The sequence below is a fragment of the Sciurus vulgaris genome (genome assembly GCF_902686455.1).
Source record: "Sciurus vulgaris genome assembly, chromosome: 2".
In the NCBI taxonomy this organism is placed as follows: Eukaryota; Metazoa; Chordata; class Mammalia; order Rodentia; family Sciuridae; genus Sciurus; species Sciurus vulgaris.
The window spans coordinates 156,597,769-156,611,750 of NC_136462.1; the positions used below are offsets into that span (position 1 = coordinate 156,597,769).

At 46.8% G+C, this 13,982-nt stretch overlaps 1 protein-coding gene across 3 annotated transcripts; it reads left to right on the top strand.

Moving 5' to 3' along the window:
• Window positions 1–9,437: 9,437 nt before the first annotated feature.
• FOXA2 (forkhead box A2) lies at window positions 9,438–13,740 on the top strand. 3 transcript variants are annotated; one of them, XM_079123617.1, is made up of 3 exons: window positions 9,438–9,675; window positions 10,655–10,724; window positions 11,781–13,740. In XM_079123617.1, exons 2-3 carry the CDS (start codon window positions 10,656–10,658, stop codon window positions 13,080–13,082), a joined length of 1,371 nt encoding a protein of 456 aa, XP_078979743.1. In that variant the 5' UTR covers window positions 9,438–9,675; window position 10,655; the 3' UTR covers window positions 13,083–13,740. The 3 variants fall into 3 exon arrangements, with proteins under 3 accessions (XP_078979743.1, XP_078979744.1, XP_078979742.1); XM_079123618.1 differs by lacking the exon at window positions 10,655–10,724; XM_079123616.1 differs by lacking the exon at window positions 9,438–9,675 and having other exon boundaries at window positions 10,590–10,724.
• The last annotated feature ends 242 nt before the right edge of the window (window positions 13,741–13,982 follow it).

Sequence of the window (13,982 nt, forward strand, 5' to 3'; positions counted from 1 at the left end):
TAAAGCAAGATGTAGGAAAGTATATTTCAATTAATAAGGACCAGGAATATTTGTTTACAACATAGCAGCTGTCCAGTGGCAAAGACCACACTTCTTCATGTGTGTTTGAGATTTTTTAATAGCAAAACCAGAAAACACAATGATTAAAAATAAGGCAGATATAAAATAAAAAGTAGAAGTTTTCTATCTCTCCTAACTCCCAACCTCGGGGTGTAATTATTGATAGTTTGGTGTGTAAGCTTCAAATTGTTGTTATACAGTGACTGAGTCAGGGTTTATTGTAACAAAAATTAAATTAATCATATTCTGCAATTACTTAACCCTTCATTATAAAATCAATATTCAGGTGGAAGTTATAGCTTACAGGTAGAATGCTTGCCTAGCATGCAAAGGGCCCTGGGTTCAATTCACAACACTGCAAATAACAAAATAAAATAAATCTCAAAACCAAAGGGTTATATTTTCTATGTGATATTTATAGGGACTCATGTCATCCTTGATAACAGTTGCACAATCCTCCATAATAAAGTTGGATTATTGTTTACTTAACCATATTCTTCTAGAATTGAGACACTGGGCATGTCATAGACAAACTCTGCACATACAATACATGTGGACTTATACATATATACTCACATAAATACACAGACTCCTGGTACATGACAACTTTACCTGTATTTTCACTTTTTCTAGGTTTTTGATAACTTCTCTATCTCATTACAGGAAGGAATGTCTACTGAAAAGAAAGAAAAATTATAAAGTGAAAATAGGTCAAGCTTTGGATCAGATTGTGATCAGAATGGTTGGGTGAGAAGGGCCGGAGTCTTAATGGCTCTTATCCCAGTTTCCTCCAACTCTGTGATAAAATGAGCCCCCTCATGTGACAGGCCATCAAGTCTGATGAATCTATTACCCTTTGGAGATGGGGGTAGCAAAAACCTTTGGAAAATGAACATGAAGAAAGAATTTTATATTTCTAAATTTAACATGTTAAAGGAAGGGGGAAAGAATAAAAGAAAACAGAGAAACAAAGATAGAGCCACCATCTCCTTCCAATTTCTATTTAATTATGAGGACTGGGGAATGGATGTCAGGTCTGAGACTTGGAGCTTCCATTAGGAATGACCACATCATTAGCATCTAGTTAGCACTTTATTTTGAAGACTTAGAAGAATGAATTGCAGGTTTCACACTTACTGGGCACAACTAAACCCTCAATAGTTTGAAGGGTATAAACCTATTCATATGGATTCCTCTGAAGAATATTATGTCATACTTATATTACAATTTTTCATTTAACATAACACAATCCATCTAGAGTCAACATCCCAGTACAATCTTTTAGATGAACAGAGGCAAATTATTGGGTGATTTAAAATTTGGGTGTGAAAAGGACAAATGGAAAATGCTTCATTTTTATATCCTGTTGTATCCAGGGATCTCAAAGTAGCTTCATCTAACTTTCTTACTGGTTTTATCAGTCTCAGTTCACACTGCTTTAAAAACAGATATAGAGCCAGGTACAGTGGCACCTGCCTGTAATCTCAGTGACTTGGGAGAGTAAGGTAGGAATATGGCAAGTTCAAGGGCAGCCTCAGTAATTTGACACTGTCTTAAAATAAAAAAAAGCTGGGGACACAGCTCAGTGTTAAAGCACCCCTGGGTCCAACTTCCAGTACCCTCCCCACAAAATCAGATACAGAATTAAGTAGTTGTTCTAAAATTTAGAGACTCTACATTGTTTCTCCATATGCATTTATAAATATGGTAGAAATAAGAATTCACCCACAGAAAAGTATTTCCCTTCCCTTTTAGTAGTTTGTACATGGGAGGAAGCAGCTCTGTCCAGAATTAATGCTTCATTTAAATCTCTACAGAAGGAAAGATGGTCTTATTGCTAATAATGAAACAGTTCAAAAATTTTAAATTCTTCTTATCTCTGAGACTCCAATTTTAGTTCCTAAACATTTCTTATTACATATCAGAAAATACTTGTGTGGTGCAACAGGGGGGTTAATTGTGATGCCTAGGGGTTCAGTTTTAATTACTCCTGATAGTGCTTTCTTGTGCATTGGCAAACAGTGTGGGTTCAATATTGGGTCAGATTATGTGGACGAAAATTCTCATTCCAGTTGCCTTCTTTTCAAAGGGGAATAGGCAATCCATTGCAATTCAAATAACAGGAATTTCTTCATCACTTTCTCTTCCTTCGATCTTTTCTCTATTTTGTTTTTCAAATGCAAAGTGATTCAGGGAAGAAGTTCAAGGGATGTTCCAAAGTTCAGTTCAAAGTTCTGCTCAGTCCCTGAGCAGAATTCCCTGCCCAACACCAGAGGCTGGGCAGCCAGGTAGGGCTCGCCTCCATTCCCCAGGGCCTCTTCCTTAAGGAGATTTTTTTAACTGGACCCAAGTGAGCCTTTGCTGATGCTGCACAGTTGCAGAAGATGCTTTGCTTAGGCTGTTTTTCAATACCTGGAAAATGACTGTTTCCATGTTGCAAACTGATAATTGCCATAGATCCCCCTTTTCTCCCCAACCAGGGAGGTCCCCATCTCCGGAAAACACTGCCCAAGAGGAGGAGAATTCCTGCTGAGCTAACAATGAGCCCTGGCGGGGGTGGGGAGGTGAAGATGGGCAGCTCGGTTTAGGAGCATGTTTGCCACGCTGCTGGGGCTGTGCAGGCATCCCATGGGCTGGAGAAACCACCCCCCACCAAAAGTCCACTAAAGGGAGACTCAGTTGTGTGGCTGGGGCAGGCCAGAGGGGAGGGATGTAGATGCGCTAGAGAACTGCACTTATTTTATCAAGTAGCATATCACCACCCACCTAGGGATAAATTGCAGGATCAGTGAGAGAGATAGGCCTTTAAGGTTCAGTCTTTCCACCTGTGGTCTGTCAACCAGCAGTATCACCTGGAAGCTAATCAGGGATGCAAAATCTTCCTGCTGAATCAGAATCTGCTTTTTAACAAGATCCTCAGGGAATTTCTATGCACATAAAAGTATGATGGGTAGGGCCCAGGCCTGGTTAATTAGACCAGTTGTGGTGGGGCACTGTGTCTATAGCTTGGTACCCTTTCTTGAGCCTCTTATATTTTTTTTTAGAGGAATTCACAATTTTTCTACATTTTTCTGGAATTACTTTTGAGAAATATAATTGACACAGACCTACTATAGACACATCCCAAACATCTAAGAACTGCAGGTTCACTATGTGTCAGAGGTGACAAGGTTCTCAAGCCACCACCAGCAGCACCTCCCTACCACCTTCATCCTTCTGCCTCCCAAAACCAGAATCTCCTGGTATCCACTGAGGGAAAACTGATCCCATAGAGAGTAACTGCATATGGGGATAGAACAGAACTGGGCTGCCATAGTGCTCCCTGTCTGGCCATGATTGAGCCAGATGTATTCTACTGGCATCTTGAGAACTACGTAATGATTGAGCCCTTGGTTTTCCTGTTGATTCTGGGTGGAAACAGGATAAGCTCTTCATCCTGGTTTTTAGTCCATCTTTGCTAGAAGATTGTTTTCGAAGAGGTGAAATGAAAAATTTCCCTTTGGAATGGGATTTTCACACTTGGAAATTCCTGGATTGAGGTTAGAAGGGACCTGAAAAATAGTAAGAGGTTGGAATCTGTGACAGAAACAAAGAGAAAGGAAAAGAATAAAAGAAAGAAACAGTCTTAGTTTCTATAAGCCTGTGACTCCCTCTGTCCCTACCAACTGGAATATAGTAAGTACTGATTAAATATTTGCCAAATGGAAAAAGATATATAAACTCCCTTCATTGTCATTGCTTAATATTAGAACAAATTAGGTATAGTTTCTCAGGTGTTTACACAGAGCTCTGTATCACTTTAAGATGGAAACAAGAAACTAACAATTGCTTCATAACCATCAGACTCAACACTCAGGACTTTCTGACCTCTTTCTAATCTCCACATCTCTCAGATGCCTCATCCTTTCATACTTATTGAAAGCACATTTGTTTGTCCAAGTAAATAATCAGTAGTTCATAGATCTAGTGGGGCTACTTCTTATTTAGCTTCTTGTGTAACACAAAGAAAAAATGGCTGGGGTCTGATTCTTCAGGTACTCTATGAGTGACTCTCCATGACTCCTTTCCTTAAAGAAGTTTACTGCTTGCCTTTTTGGCAGGAATAACTGAGATTTTTCCCAAGAATAACATGCAGATGTATGAAATAGCTCCCAGGACCACAAATGCAGATGCATCTAATTTAAGCATCCCTCAAAGAAGAGCTTATTCTCCCTCACATTGGCATATTATTATTGCCACTAAAAATTGTCATTTATTTTTATCTCTTCTAATTATTTAAATTACCTGCTATAATAGTTCTACATAGCAAAAGAGTGCTAAAATCACAACAATGGTGCACAGGATGTCAAGCATATACTAGCAATATTTTTTAAACTCTGAACCCAAATAGGCAGAGCACTAACTTTTCTGTACAGAACTATACAGATGGGAACTGCTCAGCTCTACTACTAAGACAGCCCCTAAAAGATGAACATCTATAACTAACACCCAACCTTCCAAACAACAGCCGAATTCTACATGCATAAACAAAGAGGTCTGTGTATCAAGTTCATCTTAACCTTACCCCAGAGGAAAGAGCCTTCCTCTTTCTCCTATGTGATGGGAACACACCGAAAGTCTCCATCTATGGTTGCCATGAATATTTCTTGTCTTTCTCTCCTAACTCAACAAAGAACATAGTCCATCCATCCCCTAACACCAGTAAGGAAAAAAAATATATATTAGTTCATTTTTCAGAATTCAAAAGTTTTGTCAGTTTGGATGGTGACTTCTCTGATCTTTGGAAGTTGAGAACTGAATGAATATTTGTACAAGTTATTTTGCTGAACTTTCCTTAACATGAGAGCTAATAAGCTTATTACCTATTTCTACATAAAATAATAAAGGAATGTGATAATAAAACAACAATGATACAAAAATGTTTAATCATATTGAAGAAAAATGTAGATTGAAGGTATGATTCTACTACCTAAACACAATTGGTGCTGGGAATTGAACTGAGATCCTTTCTCATTCTAAGCAGGTACCCTACCATTGAGCTATACCTCCCCCATCACCCATTAGAGTCATTAACATGAACATCCTATTTTTTTTATTTTATGATTTTTTATTTGGGTCCCTTCTTTTCCTTGCATCTTGAGAAGGGAAGATAGATTGTAAGGAGGTGCACTGTTCATTAAACTTAAATGTTGTATCTTGTCCCTCCCCACTTTTATCAGCACTTTCCAGGACTTTTCCAAGACCGAGTCCCACTGAATGTATTTTTTTTTCATTTTTTCAAGTCAACATATTTTCATAAGTTGTTCTTAGCTAATTGTTTTCAGTAGCCATTCCCCCCCCCAAAAAAAAAAAAAAAAAAAAAAACTAGTGTTTTGACCCTTACAGAACAATAAAGACCAGCAGGAGAGTATTTGAAGGTGTGCCCACAGCCAACCTACCAGTTGATCAGCCTAGGTGGCACATGCATGTAATTCCAGCCTAGAGAAGCTAAGGCAATAGGCGCACCGGCCCTAGCAACTTAGAAAGACTCTGTCAGAGACCCTGCATCTTACAGAAGAAAAAGTAGGTCCAAACCTTCAACTTGTCAGCTTAGGATCAGACTTCCTTAACAGGACTCCCATAGCACAAGAAATAAAAGCAAGAATCAACAACTGGGATAGATTCAAACTAAATAGCTTTCTCTCAGCAAAGGAAACTATCAGTAATGTGAAGAGAGAGCCTACAGAGTGGGAGAATATCTTTGCCTCTCATACTTCAGATAGAGCACTAATTTCCAGAATCTATAAAGAACTCAAAAAACTCTACAGCAAGAATACATATAATCCAATCAACAAATGGGCTAAGGAAATGAACAGACACTTCACGGAAGATCTACAAGCAATCAACAGATATATGAAAAAATGTTCAACATCTCTAGTAATAAGAGAAATGCAAATCAAAACTACCCTAAGATTTCATCTCACCCCAATTAGAATGGTGATTATCAAGAACACAAGCAACAATAGGTGTTGGCGAGGATGTGGGGAGAAAGGTACACTCATACATTGCGAGTGGGGTTGCAAATTAGTGCAGCCACTCTGGAAAGCAGTATGGAGATTCCTCAGAAAGCTTGGAATGGAACCACCATTTGATCCAGCCATCCCACTCCTTGGCCTATACCCAAAGGACTTAAAATCAGCACACTACGAGATACAGCCACATCAATGTTCATAACTGCTCAATGCACCATAGCCAGATTGTGGAACCAACCTAGATGCCCTTCGGTTGATGAATGGATAAAGAAACTGGCATATATATACAATGGAATATTACTCTGCCATGAAGAATGATAAAATTATGGCATTTGCAGGCAAATGGATGAAATTGGAGAATATCATGCTAAGTGAGATAAGCCAATCTCAAAAAACTAAAGGTCGAATGATCTCGCTGATAAGCGGATGAGGACATATAATGGGGGGTAGGAGGGGTTAGCGTTAGGGTTAGCGTTAGGGTTAGGTTTAGGGTTAGGGATAAGGAGGGTGGTAAGAATGGAGGAAGGAAGGACTGTATAGAGGGAAAAGAGGGGTGGGAGGGAAGGGAAAAAAAGAACAGAATGAATCAAACAACATTGCCCTATGTGAATTTATGATTTTTTTTAAAAAAGTGAAAAAAAGAGAAAGACTCTGTCAAATAAATAAATAAATAATGATAATCTTTGACACACTATATACCTTTTCTTCATTGAGACTTGGGATTCACCCAGAAAATTCCACCCTGGGCATGTGAGCATCTGATGGCTAATAAATAAAAAAGCTTATTTGAAACTAAAAAGTCTACTTGGAAACAAGACTTTGTCATGTTCCCATCTTTCCTGACTTAATCTCGCTTCTAGGCCTGTTGGAAAATGCCCTAAACAGGTTGGAGAACTTTGAGTAAATCCTTTCCTGGATATTTATTCTCTCAAAGTCTTTACGAATTGGAGTATCGATCAGTTGAATAGGGCTTTTATTATTTTTCCCCTTTGGTATTTTATGGGTTATAACTTAAGGAAGTTGAGTTCTGTTTGTTGATGTTTCTTTCTGCTACTTTCATTGAAAAAAAGAGCTCCTGGGACTTTTGCTAAAGGACACAGGATCACAGCGTCTCTTTACCAGGGAGAGAAGAGGTGACCCGCATTTGAGTTAAAGCCATAAGCTCCCTTTGCCGCCGCGGCGACATCCAGAATAAAAACAAACCCTGCAATTCCAAGCACAGTTGTAAAGAGGCTTTAATGTAGTAACGGAGCACGGCTGAGGGAAACGGAAAGAAAAGGGAGGAAGCAGGCAAAGGAAAGCTTTATAGGTCTCGGCCCCAGGTGAGGTGAAACGAAAGGGGGGGGGGGGGGGAGGCAGAGCAAACATCTGTTTGCAGCCGGAGTTCCTGCGAACTTTTTCCTGGAGAGAAGCAACCGGAGCAATTCACAACATTCCAGCCTGAAGCTTCCGTGCCAGAAATCTGAATAAACCTTTAGAAATCGAAGCTCCAGGGAGAACCAGAACGTGCAGGGGGAGGTAGTGCCTCCAGAGACCGCCGCGCTGGGAAAGCGCAAACCCGACCTGTCTCGTTCATTCCAGTCCCCTATGCAGCTGGTTGGTCCCCTGCTACAGGCTGCCAAAAGCGAACAGCAGGCCGCGTTCGCCTTCCCTAGGAGCGCGCGCGCTGGGAGGGCCCCGGACCCGCGGCTTGGAGACTACAGGCGGCGTTACACGTGGATAGACCCTACAGGAACCCTCAGAGCTTCCCAGGGGACTGGACGCCGGTTTGGGTTTGCGCATAATTTCGGGGATCTTCGAAGAAATTCAGAGGCTCTGGCGTCGTTATCCCAGGCAGGTCTACTCAGATATAAAAAGCTGTTAGACACTGGAGTTGCATGCAGTATTGGGAATATAGGGGTAAATGCAGACTTGGGTCAGTCCCGTTGGCCTTGAGGACGACAGGGGGCGCCCTATCACTGTAGAAGTCGGTGCGTAGTGCTCCCTAATGTCAGGGATCCAGACCACAAATGCGACTGGGGGTGAAGGTGGGAGCTTGCACGATCCGCTTGTTAGAAGGACAGTGCCCTCTATTCCCAAGAACCTCCTCTTCCAATGTCTGTTCTCTCATTTTGCAGGTGAAATATTTTCTAGGGCCAGATTTTCAACCAGGAGCAAAATCAGAAAGGGTGGTGGGCACACATTTAAGCTCACATCCTCACACTCCCCACCCCTGCCTGCCCCTGCCACACAGGTTAACCAGAATATTCTTTTGGGTTTTGAAGTCCATACACACCAGAAACCTGCCTGTTTGCTGTTGTTGTGCAGAGTTTTCTGTTTGGACATTGAAGTGCTATCTGGGAAGGAGGGGTTTGACAATGTGTTTTGGAGGGATTGTGTATGTGGGTAAGCTGTGTTTCTGCTCCCGGCTGAGCAGAAAACTTTGGGGGGAAAAACTTCTTTTTGAGTTCCATGTCCCTTTTCCTCAATTTCTTAGAACTTGTTTCCACCCTTCCTCTGGAGGGGACCCACTGGAAGATGCTGGGGATCTGGCCTCCCTGGCTCCCCTGGGCAAACATCCACCTGTGCTTATTACACACCATCAGATGCTTGGGGGAATTTATTCAGCTTGTCTTCCCCTCCTGTGAGCTCTCAGCACTCTAGGATGGGGTACACCATTTTCAGCATAAACTGAGACCTTGACTTTTAGGGAGCCTGCCACTCCTTCAGAGGGCTAATTATTGCCTTCCTTATAAATTATCCAAACCACGTGCATCTGAGCTTCGAAGGGCACTGTGAAAACCAACACAGATCCAAGAGGCAGGGACTGGGGAAAGTGGTCGCCTGTACCTACTGTTGCCTTCTGGCTCACCTTCCAGTTTGACCCTCACACACACTTTCATTCTTAAGCCTGTCACCTCATCTGTCCTCTGCTACCATCACCCCCAATTCTGGACCAGTGTGCCTGGGCCCCACTCTCCTATTTTTTTCTCTGTCTCTGAGAGTGAGCATGCAAGGTTGGATACCATGGCCCAGCCAGTTTTCAGAACCAAAACAGAACTTCCATATCTAAATACCTGCAAATACTCTCACTGCAAAATCTGAACTTACTGAGTTCTTGGTAGCCAACCCAGGACAGGCAACAATTTTTGTACCCAGCAATTGGAGGAGAAATAAAAGAGAAGTACAGGGTTGCTGAAGTTTCTAATATTTATAAGACAGCCCCTCTAGAAGGCAGAAAGGACAGAGACCTTCCTGAAGTCATTTCATACGTCCCATTATTGATTCCTTTATTCCTCTTCCCCCTCCTGTTCTACCCCCCACTTCCTATCCTGTTTATTTTAGTTACGAAATGCCGTGGGCACCTTGGTTGTGACTGAAAAGTAACCTTGAAATACGCCGGCCTGAATGTCAGAGACAAATCACAGTCTCCCAAGCGTCGGTTGCAGCTAGCTGGGCTGCGTGCGCTCGACTGCCCCCCTGTCAGTGGCAGGAGGTGGACTCCCAAGGAGGCAAAAAGCCAAGGTGGCCGGATCATGAATGCCCCGCGAGTTGTCCGGGACCGCTCTGCGACTTAACTGTAACAGGGAGGGGCCTCTCAGGAGCAGCGGCAGGCGAGTTAAAGGTGTGTACACTATTTTTTCTAAATAAGACGGTGCTTTGCAAATTGGCTGTCACCTGCTTGTTGTTTTGACAGGGAATGTGCTCTGAGAGCGGAGAAACCCGGGATAAATAAATTCTGCTTAAATAAGACTCTGCGGGGCAGGGAGGCCCGGCTCTCTCTCCTACAGACGCTTGGCGCTATGGGACCGGGAGAAGACAGAAGCCTGGGGGGGTACCTTTTTTCAGGCCCCTCCGCCTTTGGGGAACTTCCAGGTGAACCCAAAAGCAAAGGGAGCTCCACCAGAGCACCTGCGGGCAGGTTTGCCGCTTTCCCGTCCCGACCCTGGAGTGTAGGGCAGGTCTGGAGCTGGGCGGGCGCCGGGCGCAGAGGGGCAGGTGCCGGGTGCCGACCAAGGCTTCCTCTCACCTAGGTGTGAGCTGATTATTCAAATGGGCTGCCCGGGGTCTGGGGATTGGAGGCCCGCGCCAGCGCGCCGCGCTATATCACCAGCCGCCCACGTCACTGCGGCACTTGTCCGCTCCGCGGTCCACACCTCCTCCTCCCCCCACCATCCTCCTCCTCCTCCTCCTCCTCCTCCTCCTCCTCCTCCTCTCCCCCCACCCGACCCGCGCCGCGAGCTTCCCGCCGCCTCGGGGCAGCTCGGCACTGCCAACCTCAGCCTTCACCCGGCAGCCCGTGAGCTCGGCGGCGGAGGTGGCGGGCGCTCGCGACAGCGGGGCTCTGGTCTAGGCCTCCTCGATTCCTCGGCCCCCCTCCTCCTGCGACCCACCCCTCCCGCCCACTTCCAACTACCGCCTCTGGCCGGCCGAGGGAGAGAGAGGGAGTGGATCCGACCGAGAGGGAGCGCGAGAGAGGGAGGGAGGGAGGGGACGGTGCCTTAGTCGACTTTTTTTTTTTTTAAGAGGGTGGGGGTGGGGGCTGATTGCTGGTCGTTTGTTGTGGCTGTTAAATTTTAAACTGCCATGCACTCGGCTTCCAGTATGCTGGGAGCCGTGAAGATGGAAGGGCACGAGCCGTCCGACTGGAGCAGCTACTATGCCGAGCCCGAGGTAAGCGCTCGCCTTTTCCAGGGGGAAGTGGGGTGGCGGCGTTCGCTCCTTCCCCAACCTCAGGACCGCTTCCCTCGCTGGCACCCGCCCCCCACCCCAGCCTTACTGGGCAGCCGCCTTTTCCGCCCTCCTTCGACTCAAATGGGTCTCTTTTTTATACGACACACTGTTAGCCTTGAGATAATATTAACTTTGTGATCAAATATTGACTTGCGGCGCCTCCAAATCCTCTTCGTGGCCGAGCCACGCACTATCCTAACAGAGTTATGTTTGGCAGCGTGCGGCTGGGGAGGGGTGGGAGGTCTGCCGGCGAGGGGGTGGGGAGCTGAAGAGGAGAAGGTGGGTAGGAGTTGGGGGCTGAGGTGAAGGCAGAGTCATACACTAATGGACAAAGAGAAAGAAAGTTTGAGGCTGCTGAGCCCGGCCGCGTTTAGTTCCTTCCCTAGTTCGCGGTTCCTTCCCTATTGCTGCAAGCAATGCCTCGGACTCCCCCCCCCCCCCCCCCCCCCGCGAATCCCCAGATCGACACCGCACTCCAGTTTCCCTAGGGACTAGGGAGGGGATCCCGGGAGGAAGTTCGGGCAGAGGGGACCCTGAGACATTCTCACTTGAGGCTGTCCCGTGCGTCCTGAGCGGAGTCCTAAAGGTTGTTTACTGGAACCTGAGGTAGTGTCGAGGGATTCCCGGCAGTGGCGCTGGCTCATTATGCTGGTGGGAGAGTTCAGAAAGAGTTTGGGGAAATTATGGGGAGGGAAGATGCCTTTGGGGTGCCTGACCTGGTGATGCGCCAGGGATTTGCTGTTTTGGACCCCGGGAAAGGAACAGAAGGAATCGCAAGGGCCACATGCCCTGGACTGCAGCCCGCTGGCCACCTCCGCAAGGGTGATCCTGGTTCACTCTAAGTGAAATAAATTCAGTGTCCTGGGCCCAGAGGAGGGAAAGGCTCCCTGGAGGTCTCACGGGAGGGGAGCCTGAGCTGGACGGTGAATGGGAGGTTTGGGCACGCTGGAGCCGCGATGCTAATGTTGCGTCTCCCTCTCCCGGCTCTGTCCGCAGGGCTACTCTTCCGTCAGCAACATGAACGCCGGCCTGGGGATGAACGGCATGAATACTTACATGAGCATGTCGGCGGCCGCCATGGGCAGCGGCTCGGGCAACATGAGCGCTGGCTCCATGAACATGTCGTCGTACGTGGGCGCGGGCATGAGCCCGTCCCTGGCCGGCATGTCCCCAGGCGCGGGCGCCATGGCGGGCATGGGCGGCTCGGCCGGGGCGGCTGGCGTGGCGGGCATGGGACCGCACTTGAGTCCGAGCCTTAGCCCCCTCGGGGGACAGGCAGCTGGGGCCATGGGTGGTCTGGCCCCGTATGCCAATATGAACTCCATGAGTCCCATGTACGGGCAGGCGGGCCTGAGCCGCGCGCGCGACCCCAAGACTTACCGGCGCAGTTACACGCACGCCAAGCCGCCCTATTCGTACATTTCGCTCATCACCATGGCCATCCAACAGAGCCCCAACAAGATGCTGACGCTGAGCGAGATCTACCAGTGGATCATGGACCTCTTTCCTTTCTACCGGCAGAACCAGCAGCGCTGGCAGAACTCCATTCGCCACTCGCTCTCCTTCAACGACTGTTTTCTCAAGGTGCCCCGCTCGCCAGACAAGCCCGGCAAGGGCTCTTTTTGGACCCTGCACCCCGACTCGGGCAACATGTTCGAGAACGGCTGCTACCTACGTCGCCAGAAACGTTTCAAGTGCGAGAAGCAGCTGGCTCTGAAGGAAGCCGCGGGTGCCGGGGGCGGAGGCAAGAAGGCGGCTGCTGGGACCCAGGCCTCCCAGGCTCAGCTCGGGGAGGCCGCCGGACCGGCCTCCGAGACTCCGGCGGGCACCGAGTCGCCTCATTCGAGCGCCTCCCCGTGCCAGGAGCATAAGCGTGGGGGTCTGGGAGAGCTGAAAGGGACGCCTACCGCGGCGCTGAGCCCCCCGGAGCCGGCACCCTCGCCTGGGCAGCAGCAGGCCGCGGCCCATCTGCTGGGCCCGCCCCATCACCCTGGCCTGCCGCCTGAAGCCCACCTCAAACCTGAGCACCACTACGCCTTCAATCACCCCTTCTCCATCAACAACCTCATGTCCTCGGAGCAGCAACACCATCACAGCCATCACCACCACCAGCCCCACAAAATGGACCTCAAGACCTACGAACAGGTGATGCACTACCCTGGCTACGGTTCTCCCATGCCCGGCAGCTTGGCCATGGGCCCGGTCACGAACAAAGCGGGCCTGGACGCCTCGCCCCTGGCCGCAGACACCTCCTACTACCAGGGGGTATACTCCCGACCCATTATGAACTCCTCTTAAGAAGACAGCTTCAGGCCCCGTTAACTCTGGCAGCCGGGGTAAGGACGAGAGAGAGAAAGCCGAGGTTGAGACTTTGGGGAGGGTGTGTTGGTAAGGTGCAAGGGAGAAGAAAATCCATTACACCTCCACCCCAAGACGACTCTCTCCCCTCCCCCTCTGAAGCTTTTCCCTCCCAAACAGATGGGCCACACTGATGCTTATCAATAAAGAGGGATAGGGAAAAAATAGGAACTTTGGAAAAACCTCGGGTTTCCACTACGGTGTAGGCTCCTGCTTCTTTAAGCACCTGCAGATTCTGATTTTTGTTGTTGTTGTTGTTCTCCATTGCTGTTGTTGCAGGGAAGTCTTACTTTAAAAAAAAAAAAAAAAAAAAAAAAAAAAACTTTTGTGAGTGACTCAGTGTAAAACCATGTAGTTTTAACAGAGAACCAGAAGGTTGTATGGTTGTTTAAAAGAGGGGGAAAATGATGTAAGGGTCTATTGTAAATGACCAAGAAAAAGAAAAAATGCATTCCCATTCTTGACACGGTGAAATCCAGATCTCGGGTCTGATTAATTTATGGTTTCTGCGTGCTTTATTTATGGCTTATAAATGTGTATTCTGGCTACAAGGGTCAGAGTTCCACAAATCTATATTAAAGTGTTATTGCCAGTTTTATCCCTTGAATCTTTCTTTGAGATTTTCTTTTTCTCAGTCTCTCTCTCTCTCACTCTCTCACTCTCTCTCATTCGACTTTTAAAAAAATAAACAGATTTAGTAATAATGTCAAGAAGAAGAGAGCAAGACGCTGGCTGGTTACAGAATTTTTTGGGGGGGGCATTGTTTTTCAAACATTTTATTAAAACTAAAGATTAATGAATTCTGCAGTAAGCACATGGCACCCTATTGCCAAGATTCTA